The sequence below is a fragment of the Lissotriton helveticus genome, chromosome 1_1 (genome assembly GCF_964261635.1).
Source record: "Lissotriton helveticus chromosome 1_1, aLisHel1.1, whole genome shotgun sequence".
NCBI lineage: Eukaryota > Metazoa > Chordata > Amphibia > Caudata > Salamandridae > Lissotriton > Lissotriton helveticus.
Window position 1 is genome coordinate 462,655,555 of NC_136057.1, and position 14,963 is coordinate 462,670,517.

The 14,963-nt window shown below is 43.3% G+C and overlaps 1 protein-coding gene across 3 annotated transcripts in view; it reads right to left on the bottom strand.

Moving 5' to 3' along the window:
* The window catches only part of PARVG (parvin gamma), a 332,525-nt gene that overhangs the window by 81,355 nt on the left and 236,207 nt on the right, over nt 1–14,963 (bottom strand). For all 3 annotated transcript variants that reach the window (XM_078673857.1, XM_078673856.1, XM_078673858.1), the window contains 2 exons: nt 6,583–6,611; nt 4,964–5,025 (listed from right to left, as the gene is read on the bottom strand). In XM_078673857.1, the coding sequence (XP_078529983.1) occupies nt 4,964–5,025; nt 6,583–6,611 (91 nt within the window). The remainder of the gene's footprint in view (nt 1–4,963; nt 5,026–6,582; nt 6,612–14,963) is intronic.

Consider the following 14,963-nt stretch of genomic DNA (forward strand, 5'->3'; position numbering starts at 1 on the left):
GTGCAAGGGCCTGTATTATTGACCCATGATGTGATGGACCAACATGAATATCCCCTGACAGGATTCTTTTGGCTATAGAGACCCTGTTAAAGATTACTATAACGGAGTCACCCCCTCCAGGCTTCCTAGAGCTGCCTATCCAATCCACTCGACGTACCATAATAATGCTACGTTCCACACCAGGACCCACGGGGGTATTAGTTGATAGCCAATGGACTACCTTATTCTTTAACTTGTTGTAATACTCATTTATACCTGGGGAAGAGGCGGTACGTTCCCAGGACCACTACAAAAGGGTTGGATTCTGGGGGGAGATGTATAATAGGTGGAGGCTGACAAACCTCCCATGGCAGCACGGGAGGCCATCCAGCTGGCCTACAGAAGGTTGGAGGTCCCGCCTTTGTAGGGAAACTACCAGGGGCCTACTGAGAGTCTGACCACCCCTTTGGCTATCTACCTCCCCTTGAGCTAAATGCGCCGCATGACGCTATGCAGGCTGCTGGTCTCCATGAGATTTGGTGGAGTTTTTGGGTAAGCCCAGGTCAGCTTTGGTGAATAAGTCTTATTCTGGGATCTCACTTGTAGCCCCACAGTTTACGAAGGCATCGGTTTGCCCCCCCCCCCTGCAAGACTTTTCTCGATTGCTGTCAACCTCTTGAGAATAGGACTCAGTTTGGTATCCAGCAGAGTGGTCATTATATCTTTAAAGGCCTTGGTAACCATTGTATCTAGGTTTGTGACTACCGACTTTGGTGCCAAAGACTTGCTGGATGGCTTAGGGGCCGGGGTGAGTTATGGTCTTATTTGCTTTACCGTCTGTAGTTTGGAGTTTCCGTTTTGTACTCCCCCACAATGTTAGACCCCCCGGCGGTGAGTTGACTGGTCTCCCTATGAAAGAGCGAATGGGTGAACATAAGATTCTGTGTGTTAGTGCTATCCTTCCTTGTAGGGAAGCAATACTTTCTCTTCTTTCAATTATTATAACTGGGGAGAGGGATCTATGCAGGCCGGGGGAGGGGCCAGAGAAGGAGCTTCATATACAAGATGTAACTCTTCAGTAATAAAGGAAACTACAGGCAACCCCTGACAGCTGCCCGGACAGGCAGGTGAGGAGTCAGCCAGGGGCACACTAGATCTAAGTGTAGGTGGCTTCAGACAATTAGAGGGTGATCTGGAAAGACGTCTGTTCACTAATTTGATCTCTATGTTAATAACGGCGGCTGCTCTCTGCAGACAGGTGTCCATTGTGGTAACAGTGGTAGAGGAACTAACCACTGATATAGCCCCAACAGACCCCATCTGAGCCTTTCGCCTACCCATAGCTTTGGATAGCTTTAAATGATACCAATGCTGAGCTGAAACAAATACAAAAATAAATAAAATGGATAAACTAATTTAAACAGTGTATGTACAAGTACAGTAGGGGCAGAGGGATACCTCTTGCTCGTGGTATATGTCCAGCACTATTCCAGGGGAGCTTCCTCCCTATCAGGGGCTGCAAATACTGGTGCTTCTATTGTGCGTCCATATAGTGTCTGTATGACAGGTATAGGGGCAAGCCGACCTCCTTCCACAGGTGCAAGGTCTTGATGGCTTGATATCCAAGAATCGGCAAGCAAGTTGGCCAACAGCTCGAAAAATGACCTCCAAGAGGAATGGCCCAGCCCGGCCTCTGTCAGATTTGGGCACGTCCCTTGCTGTGGGAGGGCCGCTGTGATTTTATCGCGCCCTCCGGCGCAGTGACGGAATTGCAGGAGTGCGAGGGCCTCTGGGGGATGTAGTCTTGTTAAACCGTTCCCCTCACGGCGGGGAAAGAAGAAATCGAGTCATTTACCTTACGGCGGCAGCGGAGGCTGTATAACAATGGACCCGGTCAGGTAAGTTCAAAGAAAAGCGACTGGTTAAGCATATAGTGCATTCCCAGTCCGGCACGGACTACCGTTGCTTGCTCTACCTGACTTATGCGGTCTAAAATAACTCAGTAGCCCAGGCTACAAGAAGACCCAAGTGGCCTCCCCTTGACCTGTGTTCATCCTAAATACTTAACCACCCCTGGTCAGACTACTGGTGCTCCCTTGTTCTTTGAAACATATACTTTGTGAGTATGCACAGTCCTTGCAAGGAGTGGCTATGCCATTTCTTTTAGATAAAATAGCCATAAAATATACGGGAATCCTGCAGAAAATGCATTACTGTTTTAAAAAAAGCAGGCTTAATTCTAGTGCAATGGATCCTGCATGCAAAAACAAATGCCAAAAGGCATAAGTTATCATGGTAGAAGGGTCAGAATTAAACCTTTTTAGCTTATTCTCTTAATAACTCTCTTCAAAATGTAACGGAATGCGTGCTAACCATGTTTTTTCTTGGCAGACATGAGACAGAACAAGAAATGGATCTCATATCCAACAGTTTGCAAACTAGTTTCATAGGTTTGCCTCTGTGCGGTCTCCATGGATGGTTGTTGTATAGGATTAGCCAGAACACCTATAAAGTCTTTGTTGATTATTTTCCCTATGCCCCAATTCTGGTAAGATGACGTATTGTAGATAAAATTCCAAAATATCCTAACATTTTTAAAAGAACAAGCAAATAACCCATGGAATACCTGACACACTGTATGTATGTTAATGCAGAACTAGACAACAATTCCTAGAGTTTTTGATAGGATGGGCTCTTTTATCGAACAGTCTCATTTCCTTGACCCCAATCAGGCGGGCTTTCGGCCTTTGCATTCAACAGAGGCCGTTATCCTGACTGTACTAGTCGAACTAAGGAAAGAGGCAGACAAGGGCACCACTCAGGCCCTGGTGCTTCTCGATCTCTCTGCTGCCTTCAACACGGTCGACCATGAGCTTCTGATGGACCGAGTCAGGGGCACAGGGATCCAGGGTCTGGCCCTTAAGTGGATCACGTCTTTTTTAGATGACCACTGCCAATCTGTAGGTCTCTCCCAATTCACTGCCTCTAAAGTCAAATTGACATGTGGAGTGCTGCAGGGTTCTTCCCAGTCTCCGCACCTTTTCAATCTGTACTTATTTCCGTTAACTAAATCTTTAGGTGAAAGGAAGGTATGCACCTTCAACTACGCTGACTATCTTCAATTAATCTTTACCATTGATAAGTCTGCCATCTCCGTTGTTCATTTTCAAACACCCATGCAACATATAAGTAGCTGGATGAACAGCAATCACCTAAAATTAAACCCAGACAAAACAGAACTGATCTTAATTGGGGTGGTGAGGGGGGGCTAAACTGCTGCAATTAGAACTTTTGACTGACTGAGCTGGGAAATCCACCCCTACCCTCAAGATCTACAAAAAGCCTTGTCCATGAAATCCCACATTGGGATGATGGTCTTTACCTGTTTCTTTCAACCCCTGAAGATCAGCAGATTTCTCACTCCTGAAGCCCTTACTTAGGCTGTTTTACCCTTAGTCATTTCGCATATTGACTACGCTAACTCACTTCACTTTGGCCTACCGGCATATCTATCAAAAGACTGCAACTTGTACAAAACCAGGCTGCAAGATTAATCTATCATCAGCCGAGATGGCATCAGGTCACCCCCTCTCCCCCCCACCAATGAAGAAGTCAAATAGGCTCCCTGTAGTCAAACGTAGTGCTTTCAAATTGGGGTGCCTCATTTTTAAAGCTCTCCATGCAATTGCCCAGAATTTGTATCTACTCGGGTTCAGAGATACAGCCCCACACGGGATCTTAGGTCTTCCCACCTTAACCTCTTGGCTATTCCCTTATTCAAACAAAGAAATGTTTAAAAACCTGGTTATACCACCAGGCCTATGAATTAATGTGGCAGTGCTCCCTAGACCCCAGCACCAAGAAACCATGTGGTACATATGGGGAACTCTCAAGGCAAATTTTGACAAAATTTGAGTAAACTCTTGGCAGGTATTATGGCCCACCACTTTAAAAGATCACTAACTTCCACTGATAGAGGTGAGCCCTTTTAGGTTGATAATACATGTGTATGGTAACCTCTCTTATTTCTAAGAACGTATAAAGGATGTTGCCATGGTTACCCCTTAGGTTATTGGCAGATGGTGATTGAAAGAAGGGATGAACAATGAGTGGGAGAGTATGTGTAATTCCTAGCAGCGTAAAATCTGGTATGCCTCTGTAAAGTCCAGGTCCATCTTTACCCATTCACACCTCAACAATGTACAGGCACTTGGTTTGGTAGATAGAGCAGTCACATGCACAATAGACCTTAAGTTAGATCAATTTAACCTCTGCAAAGGAGTGAACGACGACACAGAGGATACATAATGTTAAAAATTAGGTTTCTTGTAGGGCAGAGGTATGCACCTGTACAAGCGGGATCCACATTTCTAGTCAGGGTAAGTCAGATACACACCATAAATTAACCTGTGCTCATCCTTTGATAGCTTGTCACAGAGCAGTCAGTATTAACTTAGGAGGCAATGTGTAAAGTACTTGTGCGGCACTTGAAACAATACAACACAAAAAGATACCACACTTGGTTAGAAAAATAAAGATTAATATCATGAAACAAACGAGACCTAAACAACAAAAATCCAACAATTATAACCTGCATTGTGGAGTCTTCGTTCCTTGGAACAGTGGCAAGGCGTAAAAGAGATGTGTCGATTCCGAGTAACCCTGGGCGTAGTGGGCGTAGTGGGGCTTCACGAAGCTACGCGAAGTGGGCAAAAAACTACGTCCACCCGCGCACTTCGCGTAGCCCCACTACGCGCCATCCGCCTCCCTCCCGCCCTCCCTAAATGCTTTAAAAGAAGTTATAAATGAATTATAAAACCACTTACCTTGTCCGCCGTGTCCCCGGGGCTCCCGCTCGTCAACGCGCCGCCGGCACCGCCGTCGTAGATACTAATGCGCATGCGCGGCCGCCCGCTCATGCGCATTTCTCGTGAGACAATAAGAAATCAATTTGTACATTTTCAAGTTGCTCTGATTGCATTACCTGCTTTACTGCATTCACTTTGTCTGGTGCCAGCTTAAATAGTTCATCAAAGGCATCTGCTCCTATGATCAAAAGCAATAGTTTTTAACAGTTAACCTGTAATCTTCAGTTACATATGTCATAAAGTGGGAGGCACTAACCTGTACTTCTGAAATGGGGCAATTTTAATGCATTAATGTTATAACCAGGGAACCAAGGACAAAATCAATTATGAAATTAATTTGAATATAACAGCTTGCTAAATCTTCCTAACTTGGTCATGTGAGTCGATACCCTTGTGCTTATTGGTATGTTGCTCAATGGTCAGTTACCAATTGAATCGTAACTAAAAAGTGCTTTATTATTTTGAAAATGCAATGATGAATTTTGAAATTATCATTACATATGTACGTTTTACTATACTTATGCTATTTTACAGTTCATAATTTACAGGATATTATTCGGACTAGGCGACCATACTTTTTAATTACCAATGGTTAAATAATAAAGGCCTCATTGGGCGTGTCCAATGTTTTATCGTGCAAAGTCTACCCCACTGAAGTTCCTGATAATGGGAGTTAAGTCTTCAAGGTGGAGTTAGCTGAGATTACAGATAGAACCATGAGATTCTCCTGAGAAATTAGTAGTTATCGGGTTAACTCTGACTCCACCATTAGTCAGTTAGTTTGCCTTAGAGTTTCACCAGGAGATTATGGTTGGTTTAAAACACCAAACCCCTGCTTGAAACAGAACACATATACAGTGTTCTTGAGGCTCTTGTAATTCAAAGGAAGTAGATTACTGCCTTTACCAGACCCACAGGATTTAAGAGGCTTCTCAAATTGTGCGATGTAGGTATATTTACTTACATGTATGCAGATCAGTGTTGTAAGTGGATAGAGGAAATGTGTGCATGTTTCCATCCACCCACTTGCTAGAGTCAAAATAAATTTTAGAATGACTTGCAAGGAACACAACTACACCTAATTGATAAGGATAATCAATATCAATGGAAAGGATTAACTACCATCATGAGACAGTTGTGGTACAAGCATCATGGCTAGAGGGGTAGGCCAATAGATTACAATGACTAGGTACAATTTATTTTGGGAAAAGATGTCACCTCTACATCAGAACTGCCCTATCTCAACATATCAAGTTATCCATTGTACTTTTATCATTGCAGCACCACCCCTTCTCACCATGATTACTATATCATCTAGATATCGAACCAGCACTTCTAAACCAAGACACAATGCTGTTCCAGGACAGTGTTGATATATTTCCCAGACTAAAACCACTACTAATGAGCAGTAAAGGCACTACTCGCTATTACTTTTCTGCAAGAGTACTGACAATCCCAGCAATGCTGCTTTGCTTTTAATGGAGAGTATATGCACCATCACGCTTTATTAGCAAACCGATATTTTGCTACTCAGTAATTGGAACTGAGGTGCTAGGACACTGATGAGAAGTAGCAGTACCCACCACTAACTTCCCAACAACTCATGGCAAAAACCTCACACTCCACAGTAATTCTTAAGCACTACTTCTTTAAATTCTAAGATTGGAAGCCTGCAAACATTGTTGATTCTATATAGGCACTTTGTTGGCCAAGCACAAATATTTTTCATACTTACTCGATGGGGAAATCGGTTGACATTCTTCTCTAAAGACAAAAAGAAACATTTGTTAGAGAGCTTCTAAGGGACTTCCCTCTAATTAGAAAAGACCTGCACACCTACTCAAACCAAAATAACTGTGAACCGATTCCTTAGAGATGAAGGGGTAGCCGATATCTGGTGTATGTATTAAAATAAGTGACATGCATTTTACAATCTACAAACTCAAATGTCTGAAGGGGCTTTGGAAAGCCCACAACTGGGTTGCGTGATTACCGTGAGATGAGAAAATAAACAACTCAATGTAGATTCAAGATGCTCAGTGAAGGGTCTAAAGAGGGCAACAGATGCACAAGGTACATTTAGAATGATTTTCCTATTGTCAATTGGTCTGCCAAAGGGTTTGGGACTAGTCATGTTGTTGGCAGGACAGAGGTGGGACTTGTCTGAAATTAATTATGTTGGGAAGCAGCAGGTGTCAGGGGAAATATTCCAGCTTGACTCCAAATTCTGGGGGTCAAAAAATGTGCAAAAGCTGTCGGAATGAGAAACAAGGAGGTAGAAAAGGCCATAACATGGTTGATGCAGCCTGTAAATGTCAGGAGAAGGGACATAAGCTCGGAAATGTGCCATCTAAATTTCAGGAGGTCAAGTAGGAAAAGCAAGAACCACAATGCTGCTCCCTTATGCTCTTCACCGCTAAGCAAGTATAAGGTGAAATATGACTATTTAACTAGGTGGTTACAGAAAAGATTGATGTTTTCAACTGCTAATGGAAAGTAGCCCTGCTCTAGCACAGTGCATTAGAGCAGAATGCTTCAGGAGAGCAGTGCAGGATGGCACTGAAGAGTAATGAGAGGGAAGCAATGGTTGCAGGGAATAAGAATGCTACTTAGCATGCGCTAGTGTTGCAGCCATGGATTCCACAAGTGGCATGAAGAGTCTGACAGCTGGCTGCAGGGCCTCAAATAACCCCTGTGGATCATGTTGTAGCCAATCAAGTATAATTTTTAAAAAAAGCAAATTCACTGAGGCTTAAGTAGGGGCACTTCCATGGACCAGAAAAATACAAAACCTTCCATGAGGTCTTTAGGCACAATCTGAAGACCCAACATTCCTTTAGTTACCATAAGTGGAAGAAGCATCTTCGCGATGGAGAACTTCATAGATTGCTTCAAATCTAGACCAGGAACCAGTGAGGTGGAGAATCAGAAGAAATAATGTGCCCATAACATGTTTAGCTCACTGGCATCCTTTAGAGAAAGACGAGAGTCGGTTTTAAGGGTTGGATTAACCCAGGTGATCACAATAACCTCACCCATGATGATAAGGACATCCTGTATTCCCATGAATTTGGGCAACGGATAACCTAAAACTAATGGTTCCTTTGGAATAACTTTGCAAATAATTAAACTATTATTGATAGCCCATCAAACTACCTATATCCTCGTGTCTAAGAAAATATTGAACGAAGGTTTCATAATATTTAATATAGGATATAATGCACGGTAAAGGGACGGATAGTTACTCCAAAGGAACCACTGTTTCAGTTCCTTAAAGCAGGAGGCGAGTAGGCTAATTCAGCAAAAGAAATTATTAAACCAGTGTACAATCTGGTGTCCTGGCAGGTATTAGTAAAAGTGTAAGTATGTATAGCATTAGCTTCTGAAAGAAATGTTCACGTGGATATTAATTTTCTCAGTTAATATCAGAGGTTTACAATTTCTTACACAATAAAAACAATTCTCACAGCTTCTCAGAGGTTATTCTGGGACGGCGTGTTTGCTTGGTTCAGATGTTATGGTTGACTAGCCTTTGTCTAAACACACCCGGGTACTCATCCAAAGCGAACTGCAGAGATGCGGACTGACACTTCATGCCACCGAGGGATGCCGCCTTACAATTTTAGCAGGAAAATAAAGTACACAAGTGACCAACATTACAGCTGCACAGACTGACACCTTGTGCGAATGCGCGACCGGAATAGAAGGGACTGGGATATGCGAGAATCAAGGCAACCAGCGAAGCATCGGGCAATTTCGGTGCCTTTTTAATGTCTGGCATTAGCAAAACTTCTGGTTTTTGCAAATGTGTTTAAAAATAGAAATGTACATATACATACATAAAAGGGTTTTCAGTCAGCTCTCTTCATCTATTGGTCTGTTGGAGTGTCATTCACATTTTGCCTTCGGCCCACCACAGCATACTGCATGAGGCAATGGGTTAGGCCACTTCAGCCATTGGCTCTCCTCACCGTGTCACCATTTTGGTTGTGCTGAAGTTTAAAGAGGGAAGAACTTGTTCATCAAAATTGCTTTGACCTCCCTCTTGAATGTAAAAACAGATGGGTTGGTACGAATATCAGGTGAAGGGGAGTCCAAGATTCTGGTGGCTAATCCGATGAAGTGCTAGTGAGTAGCTATCTACAGAGAAGGTGAGTGTGAAAAATTGGGTTATTGGCTGAGAGGGGTGGAAGACCCACTCAGGCAAAACCCATGATCCTGGTCAGGGTGAACCAAAAAAATAATTAAACTAGCCTGTCCTGGTTGCTTGGCACAAAGCAGTACGGCTTACTTTAGAGGCTATGTGTAAATTATTAATTAAGCACACAAAAATAATGAAGGGGAAACACCACATTTGAAAAGTACATTTTAATAAATAGAATGACAGCAAAATAAAAAAAAATCAAATCCGTAGAAACGTAGATATTCAATGTTAAAGTTTTAAGTAAATATAGCGTCCTTAAAGCATCACTCACGGTCATCTGGACAGGCTAGACTGGTGGAGAGTCACAAGTATAGGCCATCTATGATTGGGCGTGGGTCGGATAGTGGAACCAAGTTAGTCCTGTTGAAAGAGTTACCTTCTCAAAGTCTGGCACAAAGACATCTGTTCGCAGTGGAGGAGGTTGCAAGGAGCAGGAAGAGCAGCCAGAAATTGTCATCGCGTAGCGCAGGCTATCATTTCTGTAGCTCCAAAATCCAGTCAGGTTTCACAAAAGGTCCTTTAGTGATGGCAGTCCCCAAGGGCTATCATTGCTGTAGCACAAAGTGCACATCTTCTGTTGCCGGTCGTTGCCTGGTGGTTGATGTGGCACACATTTTCACTGGAGCTTCACATTGGTGGTTGTCGTGGGCAGCAGAATTTCAGCACAGGGGGGCCCATTCGCAGTCGAAAAGAGCCCACATTTTAGGATTTCACCGTTTCTTCTTGGAAGGGGTTCAGATTGATGCCAGCCCAAGAACCAGGACCTGGGAGGCACCTCTCGGTGATCAGGAAAGCAATCTAGCAGAGGCCAGCAGGCCTCAGGTAAGTTCCGTTGCAGGTCCAGTGCAGCAGGCTTGCGGGGCAGTCACAAAGAGGCCACTAGATCTTGTTATGTCCCTGTAGCTTACACAGGAGGTCACTCAACTGACCATTGAAGACACTCAGGTTATTCTTGGATAAAGATAGGGAGGTCTTGTCTTCCTTCTCAGACAGTAAGGCAGTCCTAAAGCAAGAGAGCAGTCCACTGGCAGCAGGGCAGTCATTCTTCTGTAATGTACACAGATCCAGGAGTGTTTGGATGGGTGACTCTGGAGGTACACTATTTATACTTTGGTGCCAGCCTTTGCATGGGGATATTTTCTATACTACCCCCTATTTGGTTCTGGAAAGGTCTTCCTCTATCAAGGTTCCAAACTGTCAGTGGAGAAAAGGGATAGGACAGTCTTGGTTTCAGATTTCATTGTATGTGCAGAAGGCAACACTCTTTGAATTGTAAGTGGGGCCATCCTGCCCACACCTAGCCCCTTTGTGTCACTGTCTGGGAGGAATACACAAACCCCAACAGCAGTGCCATTTAAAGTCACATGGCCCAGGACACTGACAGAAGGCACAAACGGTTACGACCAGAAAATAGCAACTTTCTAAAAGTGGTATTTTCAGAACTGTGACTTAAAATCAGACTTTGCCATTAAAAGGGATTTTAAATAACAATTCATTTTAGTCTAACCAGCATATCCTTATCAGTTCCCAACCCAAAGTTAGCACTTATTAAATGTAATAAAGTAACCCAGTGCTAGCCAATGGGGCAGATAGGCCTTACAATATGGAAAAACAGTAGCAGTTTTTCACTATCAGGACATACAACATTAGAGTACACGTCCTACTTTTTAAATACCATGTACCCTTCCCTATGGGCTTTTAGGTCCTACCTTATTGGTGACCTGTAAGTATTAAAAAGGGAAGGGTTAGGCCTGGCAAAAGCTTTATTTTGCCAGGTTGAAATGGCAGTTTAAAACTGCACTCCAGGCTGCAATGGCAGGCTGGAAGATACGTTTTAAAGGGCTACTTTAGTGGATGGCACAAAGAGTGTTGCAGGCCCGCTTGTAGCATTTCATTTACAGGCCTTGGATACATGTAGTCCATATACTCGTGACTTACAAGTAAATTAAATGTGGCAAACCGGTATAAGCCAATTTTACCATGTTTTAGGGAGCGGGCACAATCACATTGGCACTGGTGCACAGAGCACTAAAGCCAACAAAAACAAATACCACAAACAGTAGGGATGAAGGCAAATGTTTGTGGGAACACGACACCAAGGTTGCCAAGTCTAACAATGAGATAACACACTAGATATTTAGGGCTACCAAAGTGTACGGCTTTATGAGTCAGACAGGCTACCTTGAGCATGCTTCTGGCTTTGATAGGAAGTCACTGGAGTGATAAGAGGGAATAATGTGATTGAAGCAGTTAGCAATAGTTATTAAACTCGCTGTAGCATTTAGTGTTGCCTTTAGAGGCACAAGGCGACATTTTGGCAGAGTAGCAATTCTACCAGTCTGGATAAGACTAGGGAATGCTCTGAATTTTTGAAATCTGGTAGAGATGTGAACTGTTTGACCTTCTTGAGGGGATTGGGCTAAAATTGAGCACTAAATGTAGATGTGGGCTTGCATGTTCACATTATTGTCACATGTTTTTCCCTGGGGGATAAGTAGATTCGATGATTACATGTTTGCATTTGAGGATGTCCAAGTGCTTGAGCAACTCCTATATGGAGAGGCACTGTAAAGGAGAAACATGAGGAGGAATTTTGGAAATTTGCCAGAACATTGTTATAAAGGATAATGTCATCCTAGAAGGATATTTTTAGATACAGCTTAGTATCATCCATGTTCATGTGATACGCAAGATTGAAGTGCTGAAAACATCAGGAAAGATTTCCATGTAGAGATTAAAGAGTGCGGGAAAGAGGGAGCCTTATGGGACTCTTCTAACCTAAACAATGATGGGTTAGATAGGGAGTCCTCCAGTTTAATTAGTTGTGAGTGGTTATTAAGAAAGGAGACAAACCAGATGAGCACATTTCCTGCAGATCCCAAACTGACCTTTAGCATCTTCAGCAGTGTGCCATGGCTGACATTGTTAAAAGCTGTAAATTGATCAAAGAGAATAAGAAGCGAGGAATTGTTTTGAGGCAGAATTTTGTGAGCATCATCCATGATGTATAGAAGGCAGTTTCTGTACCTCAGCCTGTTCTGAAACAGGGTTGGACAATGTAAAGCAGATTGACTTTTTCAATGTGTTGACATAGTTGGTTGAGGGCACATTTTACCAGACTTTCACTAGGAAAGGCAGGCTAGTCGCTGGATGAAAGTTGTTTAGATATGCCAGGGCAGCGTCTGGTTTCTTCAGGAAAGCTGTCACTCTCCACTTTTTAGGCAGTCCGGGACTGTGCGTTGGTTAAGAGATGCATTGACAATCTTGGCCCAAAGAGGGAAAAATTAGGTGAATTAGATCTTAGGTGAGTGAAGAGGGAACAGGTTCTACAAACGGTGACATGGGTTTTAGTGATGCTACGGCAGTCAGAATATCCACTTCAGTCAGGGTTTTGAATTCACTCTACAAAACATTGTCTTTAGGCTTTGAAGGAAATATGGGAAGTATGTAAACGAGCCCTGATTGGGAGAAGGTTAGATAGGTCAGCAAAGTCAGGTAAGCATCAAGTTTATTAAAGATAGAGCTTTCCATTTTTCTTAGCGCCTCCTGAAAAAAGACCAAAACGTCTGAAAGGTTTCCCAGCAAGTGTCAATGATCATGGTAGTGCCAGTACAGGCGTGTTGCTTGATGATTTAAAATTGTTTGCCCAGACAGTTTCTGGCATTGTTACGCTGATATCTGAAGAATATCTGAAGAACAAGGTTTTTGCATACCATAATAGATTTTTCTCATGACTCAGAGTAGTACTAGATATAAGGAGGAGTGTTCTTGTCTTCATCTTCTCTTAGTCTGACTTTTCTTCTTTTTCCATTTAGGGTCGGTTGTACTAGAGGTGGGGCATTGTTTCTGTCTTTTAAGATGCAGTGGAGCTACTTCATCCATGATGCTGATCATCACAAAGTTATAGTGCGAGAGTAGCTCTTGTACATTCTGCATCTCATTAGAGAGTATGATGTCTGTAAGGCTTAGTGAGGACAGTTAATTCCAGTTTATATGTTAAGTGTCTCCTATCAAGCGCTTGCATCTGACACCTTGGCCTTGTGTAACCTGTTGATGTACAGTGAAGTTGAAGATGTTGACCAGATCAGTCAATCAGTAGGATGTATTTTATGCACAATGATCCCTCTTTGGATATAATGAGGCTTAGGGCTGCCCCTTTCAGGTGGGTTGGGCCTGCACAGACTTGCAAGGACTTATAATTAGCGGGGAAATCTTATAGAATGGCAGTTTGCCAGTCACCATCATCATTCCAGTGGAGGAGAAGTCCCCATAGAAGCAGGAGATATATAGGGAGTTTTGGAGGACCGCATTCTCACCTCCTGGTCGATCATCATGGTCAAGTCATTTAATGCTGCAATTATGGTGTACTAAGATATCTGTCAGCGGGGAAAAGGAGTGGTTGTGACAAATTTCAGTCAGAAATGCAATGTCTAGCCCATGTGAGATTGTTACCTCTAGCAATGTCTGAAGCATGTTTAGCTGCTGATCTGCAATTGTGAAGCATACATTTAAGGATATACGAGGGTTACTGGGAAGAAGGCATGTGATATGGGATCAAAAGGATCACAGTAAGCTTTGCAGGGTTACGGCCCAGTGCATTTAGGCATGGCCTATGCACATCAGTGACATTAATAACCTGGATGTCGTATATTGGATCCTGACAGGTCAGAGAGGTATCCGAGTTGGATTGTAGAAGGGAGTGAATTTCCATCTGTGGATGACAGCTGGGAAATCTCTTGGGTCATTGGATGTTGTTAAATGCCGGCATAGAGAACCAATGCTGAGTGGGAATTGTTTAGCTGGGATGGAGAACACACGGTGGTCCAGTAGTATATATATGTAACACATGAAGAATTTGGTCTCATTGAGATGATCTAGTATGGATTTCACCTCCTTGCCTTACCTATCCAATATTTCTTTCCTAGGTAGCATAGAAGGGGTGTGGGAGGATAGTGGAAGAACACAGATAGTGTGTGACACTCACTGGGACTTCAGGAGTTGCTCGAGTCACCTGGTAAGCAGCCAGAGAAGGAGTGCAAGGAAATGCCTCTTTTTGCAGGAACACCCCCATGTTTTTGGACTGATGCTGCTGGTTTTTCAACACTGAGGGTACACTGAGGCTTGCTAAACAGACCTTAGTGATGGTGTTCTAACCCTTAAAAGGTACATGTTTGACTGGTTCACCAACAATTGGCCCTAGTATATGGTATTAGAGTACCCGGGGCTGGTAAGGTAAAGTTCCCTCATGGACTGCAGCATTTATTGTGCCATCATGAGTCAAACAAAGACTCCCATCCTGCCATTGCTGGCTGAGCAGATTTCAAACTGCTAACTCAACTTTGCCATTTAAAGTAATGAAAAGTCCAGACATTCATTATAATACAAATGTGACCCCTCAGGCAGGTCTATCAAGCCCTAAGGCAGTGTGCTGTATATTAAAAAGTGGGACGTGTTTTCACCTGTCCTAACAATAAAAAAAAACTAAATTGTTGTTTTTGCCATAGAAAGCCTAGTGGTCCCATTGGCGAGTTCAGGGTTTAAACCAGACAACTCAGCTGTGTTCACTTCTGAACGAGACTACTAAAGTTGGTACCCTCACGGTATCAAAAGAATCGTTACATTAAGCCTGACTGGATGACTAAGACAAAATTGAATGTAAAATGGCAACTCTAGAATATTGCTACTATATTGCCCAAGCTTTCCAGTGACCGCTTACGGCTGCTGGCCACAAGACAGCCTTCTGCCCTCCTGGTGAGACGCGTGAATGGTTCTCAGGAAGGGACACAAAGGGTCTGCTGTTGGAAGAGGTGTTACTTCTCCCTGGCGGAAAGGCCAAACGGATTGCGAGCCCAAAAGGCAAGCTGCAAAGGGGAAGGGCAAATGGTGGACACTCACGAGAGGGGCTGCGCTTT